This window comes from Takifugu flavidus, chromosome 7, assembly GCF_003711565.1.
Source record: "Takifugu flavidus isolate HTHZ2018 chromosome 7, ASM371156v2, whole genome shotgun sequence".
NCBI classification, from domain to species: domain Eukaryota; kingdom Metazoa; phylum Chordata; class Actinopteri; order Tetraodontiformes; family Tetraodontidae; genus Takifugu; species Takifugu flavidus.
Genome location: NC_079526.1, coordinates 1,505,740 through 1,521,950, shown reverse-complemented (window position 1 = coordinate 1,521,950; position 16,211 = coordinate 1,505,740). Strand labels below are relative to the sequence as shown.

Sequence of the window (16,211 nt, the reverse complement as noted above, 5' to 3'; positions counted from 1 at the left end):
AATGCTCGGAATAAAATGGTAACGTTTGCTAGTTCTTTAGCCACCACTCTGAGAATTAAGTACAATATATAATGTGGTTTTCCTGGTCCTTTCAGTGAATTCTGTTCTTAAAGTGGGTCTAAACTGCACTTAATGTGACCAAAGCTTTGGTGATGCTGCAAGAAATGAACAATTCAACATTGATGTCCTTTATTCTGTGCTGACTATGGAGGGCTGGATGCAGCTCTACAGTATATGAATGTATGTAAATATAAGCAAGTCTATTCTTTAGTCACATTTCAGTCTACATCAAATGAGGTGCAACTAATTAGCTGTCAAGTTGAAAGGCAACAAAATCAAATGTAAAATCAAGGATTTTCTGTTGAGAGCTTAGGAGTTGCTTAGGGTAACATGTTCAGAGCAGCATTATTTAGAACGGCACTCCTACACTGAGGGTGAACATCTCAGGTCTACTAGGGGGAGGTGCCAGAATGCCGTCAGAGCAATGCCGAGGTACCCTTGGGCAAGGTACTGAACCCACGATGCATAAAGCCCTGTGATTAACTCAGCCAGGGTTGGACCTGCCTTTGCCTGTGCAACTGGGTCAGGCTCCAGAACCCTCCCCGACCCTGAAAAGGATGAAGAGGTCAGGAGACTGGAAACAAGCCATCCAGTGTTTAACAGCACCAGGCCAAATCCTGGTCAGAACACGTGCACTTCTCAGCTTCTCTTGAATTTATGGACAGGCAAAAATGACGTGTTTCTCCAAAAACTGAATATTGAATATTAAGTTATTATTGCTTTACTTGGCTTATAGACAGGGTTCTTCTGCAGGCAGATTCATTTTTGGAGGAAATTTCATTTCAAGGTTAACCAAAAAGATCAAAGGAGCCCACAGCAGAACTTCACACGCTGGATCCTTTTAACTTTTCAGTGACTCCAAATACAAATGTAAGGGAATTTTAGTCAGTATGGTGATGAGAGGCCACCACCAAAACAAAACCAAGACAGCCCAGCAGGTTTGTGTTTGGACAGTCTTTATTAACAGATCAGTCTTTCTTGGCAGCAGCTTTCCTCATGGCAGCCAGAACGTTGCTGAGCTCCTCTCTCTTTCTCTTAGCCCTAATGTGAGTGCCAATCTAGGGAAGAAAAACACAACTGTGAAAATAATGAACTTTAGGACACAGCATCACATACTTTCAAGAATTTAATGAAGTGCAGCAGCATACAGATATGCCTGGGCTTCCCCCTCTTCAGGTATTTACTTGCATCAGAATCATTAACATACACCCAGAGCTCACAGCAAAGGTGCGTTAGGTAATGCAGTTGCTGCTTTATGCCTCACTCACAACACCACGGTCATGTGGTCAGGGGTGTTGAGGTCTGTGACGCATTCACGCCACATGACCTCTGATGTTTTATCATTGCTAACAGACGAGGAGCAGGGAGAAGGCCTCCAGGTCGGTGCGATGTGTCGTACAAAAACACAAAAGGAAGCTGCTGAAGCTTCTCTGGGTCACTCGTGCATTTGGCAGCAGCCCCCCGTCTTTTTAAAATGAGGTCGTGTTTTAACATCAGAGAAATAATCAGAATGTGGGAAGCTACTAGGAAGCTGTGACTGTGCTCGGCTGAGGGCTTTGGACAGCAGTTCCAAACACACAGCAACCCTGTTTCTGCTACATTGGCTCAAGCTTCTGATGTTGTGATGCTATGGGACCTCTATCGTGCTAGATATTCAGTCTTCATTGGTGTTCACACTAACAACACAGCTGTCCAACTGCCTCACCAACATCTTGCAGAGAAGAGCAAAAAGCAGTCGCCGACCAGACAGTTGGGCTAAAATCACGTAGTGTGAGCGTAACTTTAGGTAACAGACTGGTTCTCTCTTTAAACGCTTCTCTGCTAAATAAGCAGATGCCAGTCTAGATGCCCAGTCAGTTCAAACCTTTAACACGTGAAGATGAAAGCTAGCAAAGATTTGATTCTAACCAAACTGAAAATGTGTCACAAACATTTGAGAAACTGGAATGAATTAATCTGAAATGTGAACCTAGATTAGCGAAGCCACCAAAAACCCCAACTGGCCAAGAAGAGTGATCTACACCATGATCTAGACCAGCTGCTCTGGAGTTGTGAATCAAGTAGCAAAACAGTGAGCAATGTCAGACACACACTCACAAAAAAGGGGTCCCGAAGACCACAGAAACCAAACTATCCCATTATAGTACCTTAAATAATTTGACAAACGGCTTAGATTAAAATGATCTCAGGGTTACAAATAATAATTTAAAGGTTATAGAGTAATATGAAAGCTGGCAGTAGGACTGCTGCTGAGGCCCACAGATCTACAGGTATGGCCTCTGTGTACTTCCAGCCTGACACTATAAAACTGACCACACTTCAGCCACCATGACAGCACTGACTGTAAACACAGCACCAAGCCTTTTGTAGGAGAATTCATTTTTCAATGTTCAGGTATTTGAGGCAGACTTGATCCACCACATGCAGCTGCTTCAATTAAAGACAAAACTGAAAAGATCCAACAAACCCTCAGCAGACAAAGGAGAAAAGCATCCACAAAAACAGCAAATTGCCCTCACCCTCTTCTTGATGAACTTCAGAGCCCTCTTGTCCTTTGATACCTTCAGCAGCTCCATGGCTCGCCTCTCATAAGGAGCAAAACCACAAACATCGCGGATCATGTCGCGAATGAACTTGCTGTGTTTAGTCAGACGCTGTAATAGAAATGACATGAAAACATTAATTTCAAGTTAGCGTATGTACAAACAATACAAAAAATGGCTCTTTTATATTGTTACACATAGCATGGTAAATCAAATGTAATGAATAAGTGGCAAATAAAGCCAAGAACTTATCATTTACAGAGGAAGGGTTTATTTTAATGCAACGTGTTTCTCTGAGCTTGTTAATTGCCTTCCCAGATAAACACCCCCCCAGTAAAGATTACCTGTATTAACCACTAGTCACTCATACGAACATTAAACAAACGTGAACATGAGCAATCGCGGCACATGGACAAAAAGCCCCAAGTGCTCTGGGCCTCCATCAATACTCACCCCACGTCGGCGGCTGTGTTTGGGAGCAGTTACATTTTTAGTGACCGGGTGGCCTTTATTCAGGCCGATGGCCATGGGGTAGCGGATAGCCATGTCTGCAGGACAAACACTGCTTATTAGAAACGTCTCTGACAACACATACAGTCTAATGCCTCTCAAATCGTACACTTCCTCTGTTAGCATTAACGACCCCGCTTCACACGTGGACATTTATAAAATAGCTAAACTGCTTAAAACTTCTACGTTTGAGGAACCTTTCCGCTTCACTATCATGGTCATATAGATGTGACTTGACAGTAATACTAGCAATTGCAGTGAATTTCAGCAAAGCCGCTCGTAATGTTAAAGAGGCAGCCTTTAATTCGGATCTGTTGGTGCCAATAACATATTCCGGGATGAAGATAAACGCCGCCTGATGAATAAATGGCAACAACACGGTTAAAAGTTAGCCTTTATTTGACCATATTCGGTCTGGTTGTTAAATTGAAGCATTGGACCAGACAGCCCTTTATTTGTTCGACATAAATTAAAGGATGGATGAGATTATCTATGGGTTTTAGTAACATTGCTTGCGCATCTAGAACATACCTGCTTTCTATGATGGCGGTCAAGCCAGAAGGGACGTGAATTGAGCGAACCAGGAAGAACAAAGATCTGGCCCGGAAGACGCCACTGCGCTGCGGACACGGCAGCGCCCCAACCGGTTGGGGGGTGCACTGCAATAAAAGGTCAGTTTTTAGGGTCAGAAACAGCAACAACGGATGTGAGGCAACAAAATAAAAAAATAAAAAAAATGGTGGGATTAGAAAAATCCCTCAACTGTGCTTCATTTTATGTTTCATTGTGGCAATAGGTGAATAAGAAGCAGGGCCAGATATAACCAGTCTTGCCATTCGTGTTCTGTTGAATTGAGTCTCCTATTACATTTCATTAGTTATGTGCCACTACTTTGGTTACTCATGGAATGGAGCAAATTGCTGAAGATATTTCATGATGAACTTAATTAGAATTTAAATAATTGGAACCATTTTAGACCATATGCTGGCACTGTGTTCCTGTGGTTCACTACAATGCCCAATCTTGTGTAGTTGGAAAGAGCTTGACGGGTGCCCTTACTGTATTCCCTAGATTGAAATCTGCTGTGAGGCACCTCTTTGTTTTGTAAGTGAATGTCCATGACAACTGGAATAGTTAATTAATTGATATGTGTGATTTTAATTATCCCTCTTTTTTTTGCAGTGGTGGTGTTCACGTTGTAGTGCAAGAACAAACATTAGAGGCACCAGAAACAACAATGCAGACAATCCTGAAGCTACCTGTGCTTCACCTCAAGGCTGTAGCGTTGCAGTAATTCATGTAAAAGGAGCCCCACCCAGCTACCGAATTCTCTATGTGTTCATTCTTTTCAGAAGTCAAGCGTCTTCATCAAAAATAATATTTGGTTTGTCCTCTAATTTTCTGAGACATTGAATTTGGGCTTTTAACTAGCAGTGCACTACAATACTCAAATGCAGAAAACAACAGAATACTTGGATAATATCAGCCCGTGTGTAATGAATATGAAATAAAGGAATTTTTGAATTACAATTTTGAGTGATCGAAACGTATCAGTATAGTGACGTCAACGGTGAAATCCCGCTCACTGGACGAGAAATAGCCGCGAAACACCATATGGGTTCCACTCGCGAACAATGGTTTCCCGTCGGCCCTCGCGAGAGCGGAAGCGTTGTGTTCTTTTGGCGCGGTGATGTAGGCGGTAGCGGCCATCTTGGATTCACTACTCTGGTTGATCTTTGGAAGACATTGCTGTCCATGCGCTCATGACTTATTGACTGATAGAGACTCGGCGATCAGATAAACCAAACAACTCTCTAAAAGGAAGGCCATTACCATTTCTTCTAATTTGCTCACTAAGCGGCGCAGCAGAACAACAAAAGGCGTTATGGCGACTGCTACCCCAAGTCGAGAAACTGTTCGACCGGCGGCCTCTACACCTCTGTCGCCAACCCGGATCACTCGCCTGCAAGAAAAGCACGATTTACAGCATCTGAATGATAGATTAGCCGTGTACATCGACCGCGTACGGTCCTTGGAGCTGGAGAATGATCGACTGATGGTGAAAGTGTCTGAAAAAGAGGAGGTGACTACCAGAGAGGTAAGTCTACATCAACTATAACTGTTTAATGTCCACATTCGTTTAGTCTTGATTCAACCCTGAACTGTAATGAAAGCGAAGTAAGTTGCCATTAGCAATAAACAAAGCGCCGTGAACAAGCTTTAATAGGCGATGAAGCATTAAACGTTTCAACCGAAGACCCGTGTGTGCAGTCCAGCCCCGGTGTTTGGACAGGACCGCACACTGACCGGACCAGTTCCGAATTCAGGCGCATTGGACCAGGGTGCTTAAGCGTGTCAAACCATCGGTGCACATAAAAAGCTCCCCGAATTTTTAAATGAATCATTTTCCTGATTCAACCTGTCTTTATTCACCGTGCATTACAGTTGATAGAAACCCCCAATTCCGATCTCAAAGAAACTATTTTGTGGAACTATTGTGTCCCTGGGTAAAAAGGGAAGTCATTCAAAACACCAGCACTGGTTTTGTGTGTGCGTGTGGTTTAGGAAGCTTCCCAGCGTGGGGATCAGCTGCACACAGGAAGTTTGAGTGGAAGCAGACGGGGATGACTGCGGCCCACACACACACACGCGCGCACATTCCTCTTCAGCTCGCTCCTATAACACACACACGTTTTATGGAGCTTTCTGGGGATGTCCAGCTCGCTGGAACACGACTGCAAAACCTGGTTAATTGAGCAGAAGCTTACTGAACACGACCTGCAGCAGAACTCTGGGCTTCTAAGATGCTTCGGTACAGGTCACCGTCCCGTCAGGCTGCATACCTTCAGCAGTTCAAGCAGCCATCAGCATGCTTTTCAGAACTAACATTTTAAATTTGTTTTAAAATTGTGGTAGATGATATTCAGATTTTCAGTATACTGTATTTTGAGCTTCAACATTTACACAACACAGTCATCACCGTTGAAACAACACATCTTTCATTCTGTGTCTACTGAATCAGTAACTGGAGCTTAATAGAACTGCATAAATTAATTATGTTTTTCATGCTGTGTAACATTTTAAGATGCACCTGTGCTGCTGAGTATATTCTAAATTACAACCATTCTTCATGTGTAGTGACATCGCAACATTTAATCCTAATTTATGATCTATCTGCAAAGGATGTTTATGAAATAGTTAAAGATTCTCTAAAGCATAAATGAGTTAAATGAGTTTGGATGTAGACAAACTTGTTCCAAATCAACTTTCTTGTGAGTTGAAGCTATTTAGATATCAAAATAATGTAAATTATCAAGGGTTCTATCTTCCTTTATCCTGTTGGTTGTCCATTTTTCTGATTTCTTTAATATTTGCTGCAAAGGTGCCATTTCTTAATTACATTTAATACATACAGTCAGATAAGACATCAGCTTAGTGAGCAATGCAGGCCAAGTCAGGAAAATGATAGTAAAAGGAATTTACACCCCCATAGAGCAGTGACTGATTAAAGGTTGGAGTGAGAACAAAGGTGGATGTGTAACATTGTTCGTACTATAAAGTGCAATATCAACAAACCGGTCTCTTTTTAAGGGAGCCAAGCCAAAAGTGTGTGAGGCTCCAGACTACGGTAGTCGTAATGCTCCAACGGTCCAGCAGTGCGGCTCCATATCTTACCAAAGTCGGACTGAAACATTTTGACAGAGCTCTGTGTAACAAATAAAATCAGTTTGATGTCAGTAAGCACAACCAGAACTAATACATAAGGTGCAACGGATTATACGATCGGCAATTTTAAGTGCGCTTTATAGTTCGGAATATATGAGAGTCTTGTCTCGCTGGGGTTCTATTACCGGTGCAATTTACAACCCCCCACCCCCCTCCCAGCCAAGCTGTGATGGAGTCTGCATCTGTTTTTAGGTGTCAGGCCTGAAGGCTCTCTACGAGGCAGAGTTGGCCGACGCTCGGCGGGTTTTGGATGAAACTGCCAAAGACCGGGCTAAACTGCAGATAGACCTGGGCAAGGCTCAAGCGGAACTCGAAGAAGCAAAACGCAGGTGGATGATCTCGTACACCTCAGACACTGTTTGGAGGGACAGTTTGTAGTTTAAAGCCATAATTGTGTTCTTTCCTGGGTGTCTAGTGTCAAGAAGAAGGAAGGGGACCTTGCTACTGCGATGTCCAGGGCCAGTGTTTTGGAAGACCAGCTTAATAAGAGCAAAGCAGCTCTTTCTACAGCTCTAAGCGAGAACGCTGCCCTAACATCTGAACTGGCTGATGTCAACAGCCTGCTGGCCAAGGTATGTATGTACATATATTAGCAAGTAAATTAATATGCCAATGCAGTGATTTATAGATATCATGTAGATATAACATCGCACCTCACCAATTTGCTTTTGAGTTGATAATCTCTCAGAATAGAAGAAAAATACTACATATTACTAGGGATGACTTATTAGGTTTGTTCGGAGTCTATAGTGAGGGAAGATTTTGAAGAGTTAGCTTTTTTGTAAATCAGGGGGCATTCAACTTGGCGTATTTGGAGGTACGGGAACATGTGAGTATATGCACAGGCACATTACCGTATACGACAGCAGGCTACTGGGAACAAGGCATGTTTATAATAACCCCACCCACCCAAAAAAATGATAAGTGGTACTTTACCGTTATGCAATGTCTGGTATTAAAGTAACAGATATTGTTTAATATTGTTACTTTAATGTCTGAAGATTGTGGTCCAGTCTGTGTTTCTCCTGTTGTAGTACATAACATCTGCAGAAGGGAGCCTGAGACTGGTGCCTTTTACTGGAGGTTCCACTTCCAGCTCCAGCAGACTGAAGCAATCAATTAGTACACCACTAATGTGCAGCGGTCTAACATGATGGCGCACTGATTGCTTCATTAGATATACCACACCAGATTTACCATGAGATGTTTACGTATCACAACTCTGCAAGTTTGGCAAAACACTGCAAAAATATGTATGATTGTACACAAACCCTACATGGCACCAGTATAAATGCTGTGGAAGGCCAGCCCTACATGTTACTGAATATTCAAATCAATCAAATCAATCTTTATTTATATAGCGTCTTTTACAATCAAAATTGTTTCATGGCGCTTTCCAGAATCCCAGGGCCTAACCCCAGACAAGCAACAGTGGCAAGGAAAAACTCCCCTTTAACAGGAAGAAACCTTGAGCAGGACCAGGCTCATGTAGGGGGACCCTCCTGCTGATGGCCGGCTGGGTAGAGGGGGAGGACAGGTAGAGGATAGAATTGGTAGGAGAGGAGAGGAAACCATGACCCAGTGGGGGGGGGGGGGGGGGAGAGGAGAGGAGAGGAAACCATGACCCAGTGGGGTGACAGAGGCCTGTCAGTTGATCATGTTTCTGGACCCCGGCAGCCTTGGCCTATAGCAGCATAACTAAGATGTTAACCTAACGATTAGACGACCCCCTAAGTATGATAATTTGTCTGTCTATGATAGTAACTGGAACTACAGAATCAGCAACAATAAGCTTTTTCAAAGAGGAAGGTTTTAAGCCTGATCTTAAAAGTAGAGATGGAGTCAGCCTCCCGTACCTGGAAAGAAGAAAATCACAAAGAAAAATCACTCCAGAGGTTTTAAAAGAAGCTCCTATCAATAACTGCAGATGCCACCATTCACCATCCATTATGTTTGATTTCTCTAAAGAATCTTGAAAATTAAATGACTTTATAATCTGCTTAGAAACCAGAAAAAAGGTGGATTGTTTTGCAAAACACTGTTGGCCAAAAACTTTGCCAGCAAATGAATATTTTCTGTCCGAATCAAACAAAACGGTGTTGTAATTTGGACTATAGATCACATGCCGATCCCATGAGCTGCGGTCCAGTTACAGTTTACCTAGGTTTTACCTTTCCAGTCCATTATTATACACTGGTCAGTTTATAGCACTCGCACCCATCACACTAGGAACCTCAATGGAGATACGTCAGTATGGCCTCCCTGCTCTGTCGTGGACACACTCCTCTGTGAGCCGAGCATCCAGCATGTGAACCAGCTCTTAAAGAAAGCGATTTTGGCTGATTTTGAGTGGACCTGTCATGTCACTGACATTGTTTAGCACTTCTTTCAACATAAAAAAGCAGCTCCGCCCCCAGTAATGTGGAACTACTCAGAAATCCAGTTATCCCAGCTACAACTGGTGTCAGAACAGTTCCCCGCTGCTTCGGGGGTTTGATAGAATGTACATGTGTGTTTTCTACACCTGTGTAGATACTGTTAACAAAACACCTCCAAACGGTCCTCTAATAAAGGTTTTTGTTTTGGTTTGCTGATGTACAGGCAGAAGACAGTCATGCTGTAGCTAAGCGACAGCTAGAGGCTGAGACACTGATGCGTGTTGACTTGGAAAATCGCTGTCAGTCATTGAATGAAGACCTGGAGTTCAGGAAGACCCTGTATGATGAGGTATGTATCTGTAGTGACTTTAATGCCTGCTGACCTTGGAGGAAGTAATAAACATTTATACACATAACTAGGTCTTGTTTGGAGTTAGTCCTTGTACTTTAAGACCAGTGTGATGACAGCAAGATGACAGAACATGTCATTGGTTTGTACCAATAACATTTGCTTTTCTTTCTACAGGAGGTGCGCGAGTCTCGACGTGTACAGGAACAGAGAATAGTGGAAGTCGATTCCGGTGTCAGGCGGGACTATGAGTTCAAACTGGCGCAAGCATTGCAGGTGTGTTAACTCATCGATTTACTGCAAGCAATTGTGAGCACAACATGAAAGTAGCATTCTTAGTGAGGAGGATCACTGTTGATCAGGATTGTCTGATCTCACCAGGATTTGAGGAAGCAGCATGATGAGCAAGTCTCTTTTTATAAAGAAGAACTGGAGCAAACATTCCAGGCCAAGGTCAGTTATTCACTTTTCATTTCAAGCATCCTTGCTCTGGATTATAGAGAAGCCGTTTTGACACTGATCGTGTCTTCTAGTTGGACAATGCCAAGGGGGCCTCAGAAATGAATGACAACGCGGTGAGCACAGCGCGAGAGGAGCTCCTGGAGTCACGTATGAGGATCGAGAGACTGGGGGAGAAGCTGAATGCTTTGCAGAAACAGGTGCTGTTTTTTCCTGCTAATGTTCCACATGGTGGTTGGTGCTGTAATATGTTTGCTTTCACATTCAAAGGTTTCTGCTTCGGAAGATCGTATTAGGGATCTGGAAGAAACTCTTTCAGCAGAGCGAGACAAGCACCGCCGAGAGATAGAGAGGAAAGAACAAGAGATGGCAGAGCTGAGAGAGATGATGAATACTCAACTTGGTGAATACCAGGAGCTGCTGGATGTAAAACTTGCCCTAGACATGGAGATTAATGCATACAGGAAACTTTTGGAAGGAGAGGAACACAGGTATTCACTCCCTTATTGATCAGATAGTACCGTATGTTTAGAGTTGCGTCTGCAGGTCTGGCTGGGTCTTGTGGGGGTGTTGGGTTTTAATTTGGTTTTTTATTTTTATTTTTTAAAGCAATTTGTATTACACTATGTGTCTAACTCGCTGTACAACTAAATACTTTAAAGCATACTGACATTCACAGCCTTGATCTGGTTAGGTCCTAACCAGATCTTCCTAACCATTAGGAAGATAAAACCACTTCCTTTAGCCTTCCGGACTGTAAAATAAATCGAAATATTTCACTACATATCATTTTTTCTTAAAGCAAATTATTTTTTGGTGGTATTTCAGGCTGAAGTTGTCCCCCAGCCCATCAACACAAGTCTCCGTCTCCAGAATTACTGGAAGTTCTTCACGTTCTTCCAAAAGGAAGAGAGTTGATTGTAAAGATATCCCAGAAGTGGGAGGAGAAGGGAAGCTGCTGGTGTCAGAAGAGGCCACAGCAAGTGGCGCCGTCACCATATCTCCCACCGACATGAATGGAAATGCAGTCACCCTCACCAATGATACTGCGCAGGTGCGGAAGCTCTTGGCAGCACGAGCGATGCTAGCTTGCGTGCAGATAACCTTTCATTTCTGCTTGGCACCACATGGTCTTTTACAGTTGTTCAACCTTTACATGAAACATTTTCTGCATAATGCTGTGTCTTGCAGGACCAACCGATGGGCAGCTGGCGCTTAAAGAGACAGGTGGACTGTGGAGACGAGGTCTTCTACAAGTTTACTCCAAAGTTTGTTCTGAAAGCTGGGCAGTCTGTCACGGTGAGAGCCATCACGTTGGAGGAATGCCTGCCTGCCTGGCCTGAGTGTGATGCTGCAGTTCTTTAGTGTATGCTGTGTGGGGTCCAGTGAGTTTTGTTCTGTGGAAGAGACATGCCCTATATGAAAGACAGAATGGTTATAAATTATGTATACACTTGCATTTGTGTGCACCTATAGACTGTGTGTGTGTCTCTGTCTATTATTTGATGGTTAAAGTCATATTGGATATGAATGTTAAATTTGCTTATTTGATGGTGCCAACAGGTATGGTCTGCTGATGCTGGCGTTGTCCACAGTCCTCCCACTGACCTGTTATGGAAGAGTCAGGCATCATGGGGCACAGGAAACGAGATGGTGACCATTTTGATTAATGGTGATGGAGAGGTAACCACATCTATCCATGGCTAATGATTCTGTTCATTTAACAAATGCTGAGTTGTGTAATTGAATGGCCTTAGCTGTGTTTAAAAGGCATCATCCCGTTCCTTACATGAGGCACTAACACGGTTTTATGGTGCCTGTTGTTTTAGAGAGTAGGTCTAGGGAACACACAGCTCTGGTGTTTATTAAGAGAAATGATTTGCATCATGCATCAACCTGCTTGCAGGAAGTGGCCAGGAGGATAACGAAGACACAGGTGGAGGTAGAGAATGGAGAAGGAGAGGAAGGTTTGGCTCACGAGGTGAGAAGTGGTTCGCTTTTCTAAATTAAATAAATTAAAACACAACAATAACTGATTTAGGAACCATTACATCTCGTCGTGTGTTCTTCATCCAATATTAAGTATTCAATTCAAAGTTTATTTCACAAACATGAAGCTGGTGAACCCTCTTTGATAGTAGCCTGAGGTTCCTACTTTTTCTTTAAGCCACACAACGTGGAACCACAGTCTGACTGACAGCTGCTTAAGGGCTCTTTTGCAGCCTCCTCCTCATACAGCTCAGCCAGTTGAGAGGTTGGGGGAGACCAACTTGTTCAGGTCTTGCTACAACATCTCCATTCTTTAAGGTCCAGATGTTTTAGCTGAGCTTTGACTCCCCAACTGGAAGGAGACTCGAATCAAGAATGTATCGATAGGTCTGGTAAGATGGGCTCATCCAGCTCCAGAAGCAGCTGGTTTTAAATGTGGCCAGATCATTTGATTTTGGACTCAGTTGTCCAAAGAATGGCCCCTCAGAAGGCCTCTGTTCATTTTGGAGGCCCAGACTTCCTTCAGCAAGGGCCCATGATTGTCAGAGCTGTTCTATTTTTGTCTGACGGTACACACGTGCGCTTTTTGTCCCAGAAGCTACCAGCTCTCAAAAAGAATGTGCGTGTTGGCCATTTCCTGACCTTTTTTAATTTTTCTGCTGCTTCGGGCTGATGGTTCTGGTTTGGGTCCACTCCTCAGCAGAGGTCCCATCAGTTTCTAAATGACTTGTCCCAGAGTGGATGAAGCAGGCACAGCAGCTGAAGCTTCACTCACTTTGGCACATTTCATGTCATTTTTGTCTACTTCAACAAATATATGCAGGTGATAAACAAGCCTGACAATATCTATATTAAAGGGTCTGAACACAGCAGTTGGTCTCTTCCCTTTTATTAAAGTTGCTGAATTTAATAATCATCTGTTGTTCTTTTTGAGGTATTGACATATTTTTTGAGCATGTTAGAAGAAAAATACAATCAAACCAAAGTAGGGCAGGCGAACAAGATGAGCAGACAAAGCTAAATTGGGTGGTAAAGGTAGTCGGTTGGAGAGCAGCGTCATGTTTAGAAAAGGGAGGAAGAAGCTGGGATCACTGTCTTCCTGCCATTCCTTCCTGTTCAAACTAGTAATAGGTCCATTGAGTATTAATTGTAATGTTATGTTGCACTTTCTATGAAGTTTCAGACTGCAGTTCCATAAATGTGTCATCAGTTGAAATTGCGTGTCTGTTCTGATAACTGGTTTTATTTTTAAAATGATAGTGTTCTCTGCTATTTGCTTCCTCTCAATTGGGAAGATCTTGTACACTGACAGGTGACCGTTTGATGCTTTGTGCACAGTTTGGGGAGATTAGTAGTTAACTAATCTTGACATTTGATCTGAAAAGAATAAGAAAGTGAAACAAGTGAAAGTTCCTTTAAAGTGCCCACCTAAATGTACCTTAGAGTTTTGTGCTTTTTAATGTCATTTTCTAATTAAACGTAAACTAAATTCACATTAAAACAATGTAAATCTAAATCTGACATGGACCATTGAATTAAAAAATATATATATTATTGGCATGCGATAACAATTAATGTACATTGTGTCTTCATAAAATAAACACGCTACATTGAGGTTTTTTTCTGCCCTACTATAGTTTGTGGTTATATTATGTTGAATGAATGTAAATGATGACAAGTTTTTCCTTTATTGCAAAACATGCTCTCTTCCATAGGGTAAGGTGTCCTCCAGAGAGTGTTCCATCATGTGAAGCCCTCCAGATTTTTCTACCTAACACACAGTATCTGTCCATCGCAACACACATCATGTTTTAATCTTTGAAGACCACATGCATACCCTGCCTCTTCTGACAGCAGTGTCAACACCTGTTGAGAACCCAAAGATGACAGTGGGAATACTCTGCTCTTCAGGAGGTGCTCTTCCACCGTCATTATAGTTTGATTGATAATGGACTTGATTTGTTTTCCTTTTCCAGAAGTCTTAACTAAGAATAATTTCTTGTCGGTATGGTGTGGCTCGGTGGGATCATAAGGCTTTTCCCTGAGAGAACAGCTAATTTCTTGAATGCATAAACATGCATTTTGATGCATTTGAAATGAATTTGGCACAGAGAGCGATACCCAATGTTTTGTATGTGAAACAGGTTTTCTGTGCTTACACGGCCTCTGGTTCTTTAAACCAAAGCATGTGACGGTTGATTTGTTTATGCTTCCACTCCAGTGAAATGTTTTTTCCTTACACAACTCACTCTTTACAGTATTTCATTCATGCTTTCCCTTTCTACAGTAGATAGATAGGATGTCGGCCAACGATCTGTCCAAGAGTGAGGAGAACCTTGGCTATTTTTCAGATGAATAGCACGATTATGTTTGCTTTGAATGTAGACCCTGGGGTCAGCCTGGGTCACCTAAAGCCAACCCTCTGTTAGACTGAGTTTGTGTAAATGTGTTTGCACATAATTAAAGCCATTATTCTGGAATGTTGTCCCAAACTACAACCGCTGGTTGGGCAGCATTTGAGCAAAGTCAGCATGATCATGAGTGGTAGGCTGATAGATTATTTAGCATTTAGTTCCAGCTCATCTCAGGTTTTAAATCCTGCTTCATTGTGCCCTCCAGTTATTGAGCTATGGTGTTAGTGATCCAAACCAATGAGCCTTGGCTGCACACAGGTAGAACAAGAGTGAAAGGTTGTGCCAGATGTGCCACCTTGCTGTATTTAATCCACTGCTCGACCACTCCAACACAACTGGTTTTGACACCTGTATAGAACAGGTCCAGGTATGCTGTCAGAAAACCTGTTATAGAATGCTTTACCTTATTTTGTCATTGTTTTCTTCATTAACCTTAAATTGCATAAGTGTGTCGACGATCAGTCATTTTATAACCAATTCTTTTTGTGATTGTTTATATAGTAATACTTTCATACAGAATGTAGTCTTTTGTGATTGCTGTCGGAGCAGGTCACAGCATAAAGTTGGGAGATCCAAATTATCACCTGTTTCTGTGGTGACTTTAGTTTCACTGCTACAGTTTTCATGAGTTTGCTTTGATTATTTTGAACACTATAACCAAATTTTATTATTCAAAAGGAGATTAAGTGTTGTTGCTGTAGGGGACGTTTTTTCATTGAACCTTTTTTGTAAGCATAATAAATGTTTTACAGATATACATTGTGGAATTCATTTGTCTCTGGCCTAGTTTCTGAGTGGGTGACCCACAGAAGTGTGTCTGATTCTTCCTCCAGCAGTTCCTTATTTAAAGTCATGTATAAACGTTTAAAGAAGTGAAAAACAGTGGACTTCTGGGTCCTTTTAGCGGCTGAAGAAGCTGCATTTTCTGTTCTTGATACAACTCGTGACAGAGTTGAATTTATGTTCAACCAGGTTTCTTTGCTCCAAATATGCTGCACGGCTTCCCTTTGGAACAGTAAATCTCATGAATCTTCCCCTCGACCACACAAAAAGAGCGTGACCTTGGAGCAGCTGTTTAAATGGGTGTTTGATTGTAACTACTGGACTACCTACTACTCTCTTCTTGAGGCCCATGCTCCCGGCACTGATTGCTATCCATCCCTGATGAAAATATAAATATCACTGATCTCATAATTGACAAGATTTAACCAAACTGCTTTTTCCAACTGTAAAGAAAAACCTATAGATTTAGAGAACCATTTGTCCCCTCTTCCTGTCCAACTGTATGGCTTCTGATACTTTAACATTTCTTTTATTTCTCCACCTGTGGGGAAATTTGCACTGTTAAAGCAGCAGTAAGTAAAAGTAATGTGTCAGTAAAAGCATCATTAAAAACAATATAATGAAAATGGTGAAGACTATATATCCGTTTGCAAGTGTCCAAGTTACAAAAATCTAACAAGTGTGAGAATTGAAAGTGTGGCCTGTTAAAGGATGGTGATGGAAGTGATGGTAGGACAGAGGGCACCTGGAACAGCTGCCCAGGCTGGATAGGATGTTACCCAGACCTAGAGTTCACCAGCCATTGCTGCCACAGTAGGTGAAGATGGTCCTCTTGGTGGGGAAGCGGCGGCTTCAGGCTGGATCACAGCCTTCAGCATGTCCCGATGCACATTTCGGACCTTATGCTTGGTCTTTTGCCAGAGTAACAGTGTAAATTTCTCTGTCCCTGGCAGGGGCCCCTCACCACCTGGTGAAGTACAGGGACCCAGAGATCCTTGCT

At 42.5% G+C, this 16,211-nt stretch overlaps 2 protein-coding genes across 2 annotated transcripts; one reads left to right on the top strand and one right to left on the bottom strand.

Annotated features, from left to right (window-relative positions):
• Window positions 1-999: 999 nt before the first annotated feature.
• rpl36 (ribosomal protein L36) lies at window positions 1,000-3,788 on the bottom strand. Its single transcript, XM_057039361.1, has 4 exons — window positions 3,645-3,788; window positions 3,057-3,151; window positions 2,580-2,714; window positions 1,000-1,118 (listed from the first exon to the last, which is right to left on the bottom strand). Exons 2-4 carry the CDS (start codon window positions 3,147-3,149, stop codon window positions 1,029-1,031), a joined length of 318 nt encoding a protein of 105 aa, XP_056895341.1. The 5' UTR covers window positions 3,150-3,151; window positions 3,645-3,788; the 3' UTR covers window positions 1,000-1,028.
• Window positions 3,789-4,801: 1,013 nt separating this feature from the next.
• lmnb2 (lamin B2) lies at window positions 4,802-15,185 on the top strand. Its single transcript, XM_057039355.1, has 13 exons — window positions 4,802-5,211; window positions 7,032-7,168; window positions 7,255-7,411; window positions 9,441-9,566; window positions 9,744-9,842; window positions 9,948-10,019; window positions 10,100-10,225; window positions 10,296-10,516; window positions 10,854-11,079; window positions 11,217-11,324; window positions 11,589-11,708; window positions 11,932-12,006; window positions 13,730-15,185. The coding sequence occupies exons 1-13, from the start codon at window positions 4,999-5,001 to the stop codon at window positions 13,763-13,765; spliced, it is 1,716 nt and encodes a 571-aa protein (XP_056895335.1). The 5' UTR covers window positions 4,802-4,998; the 3' UTR covers window positions 13,766-15,185.
• Window positions 15,186-16,211: the final 1,026 nt, after the last annotated feature.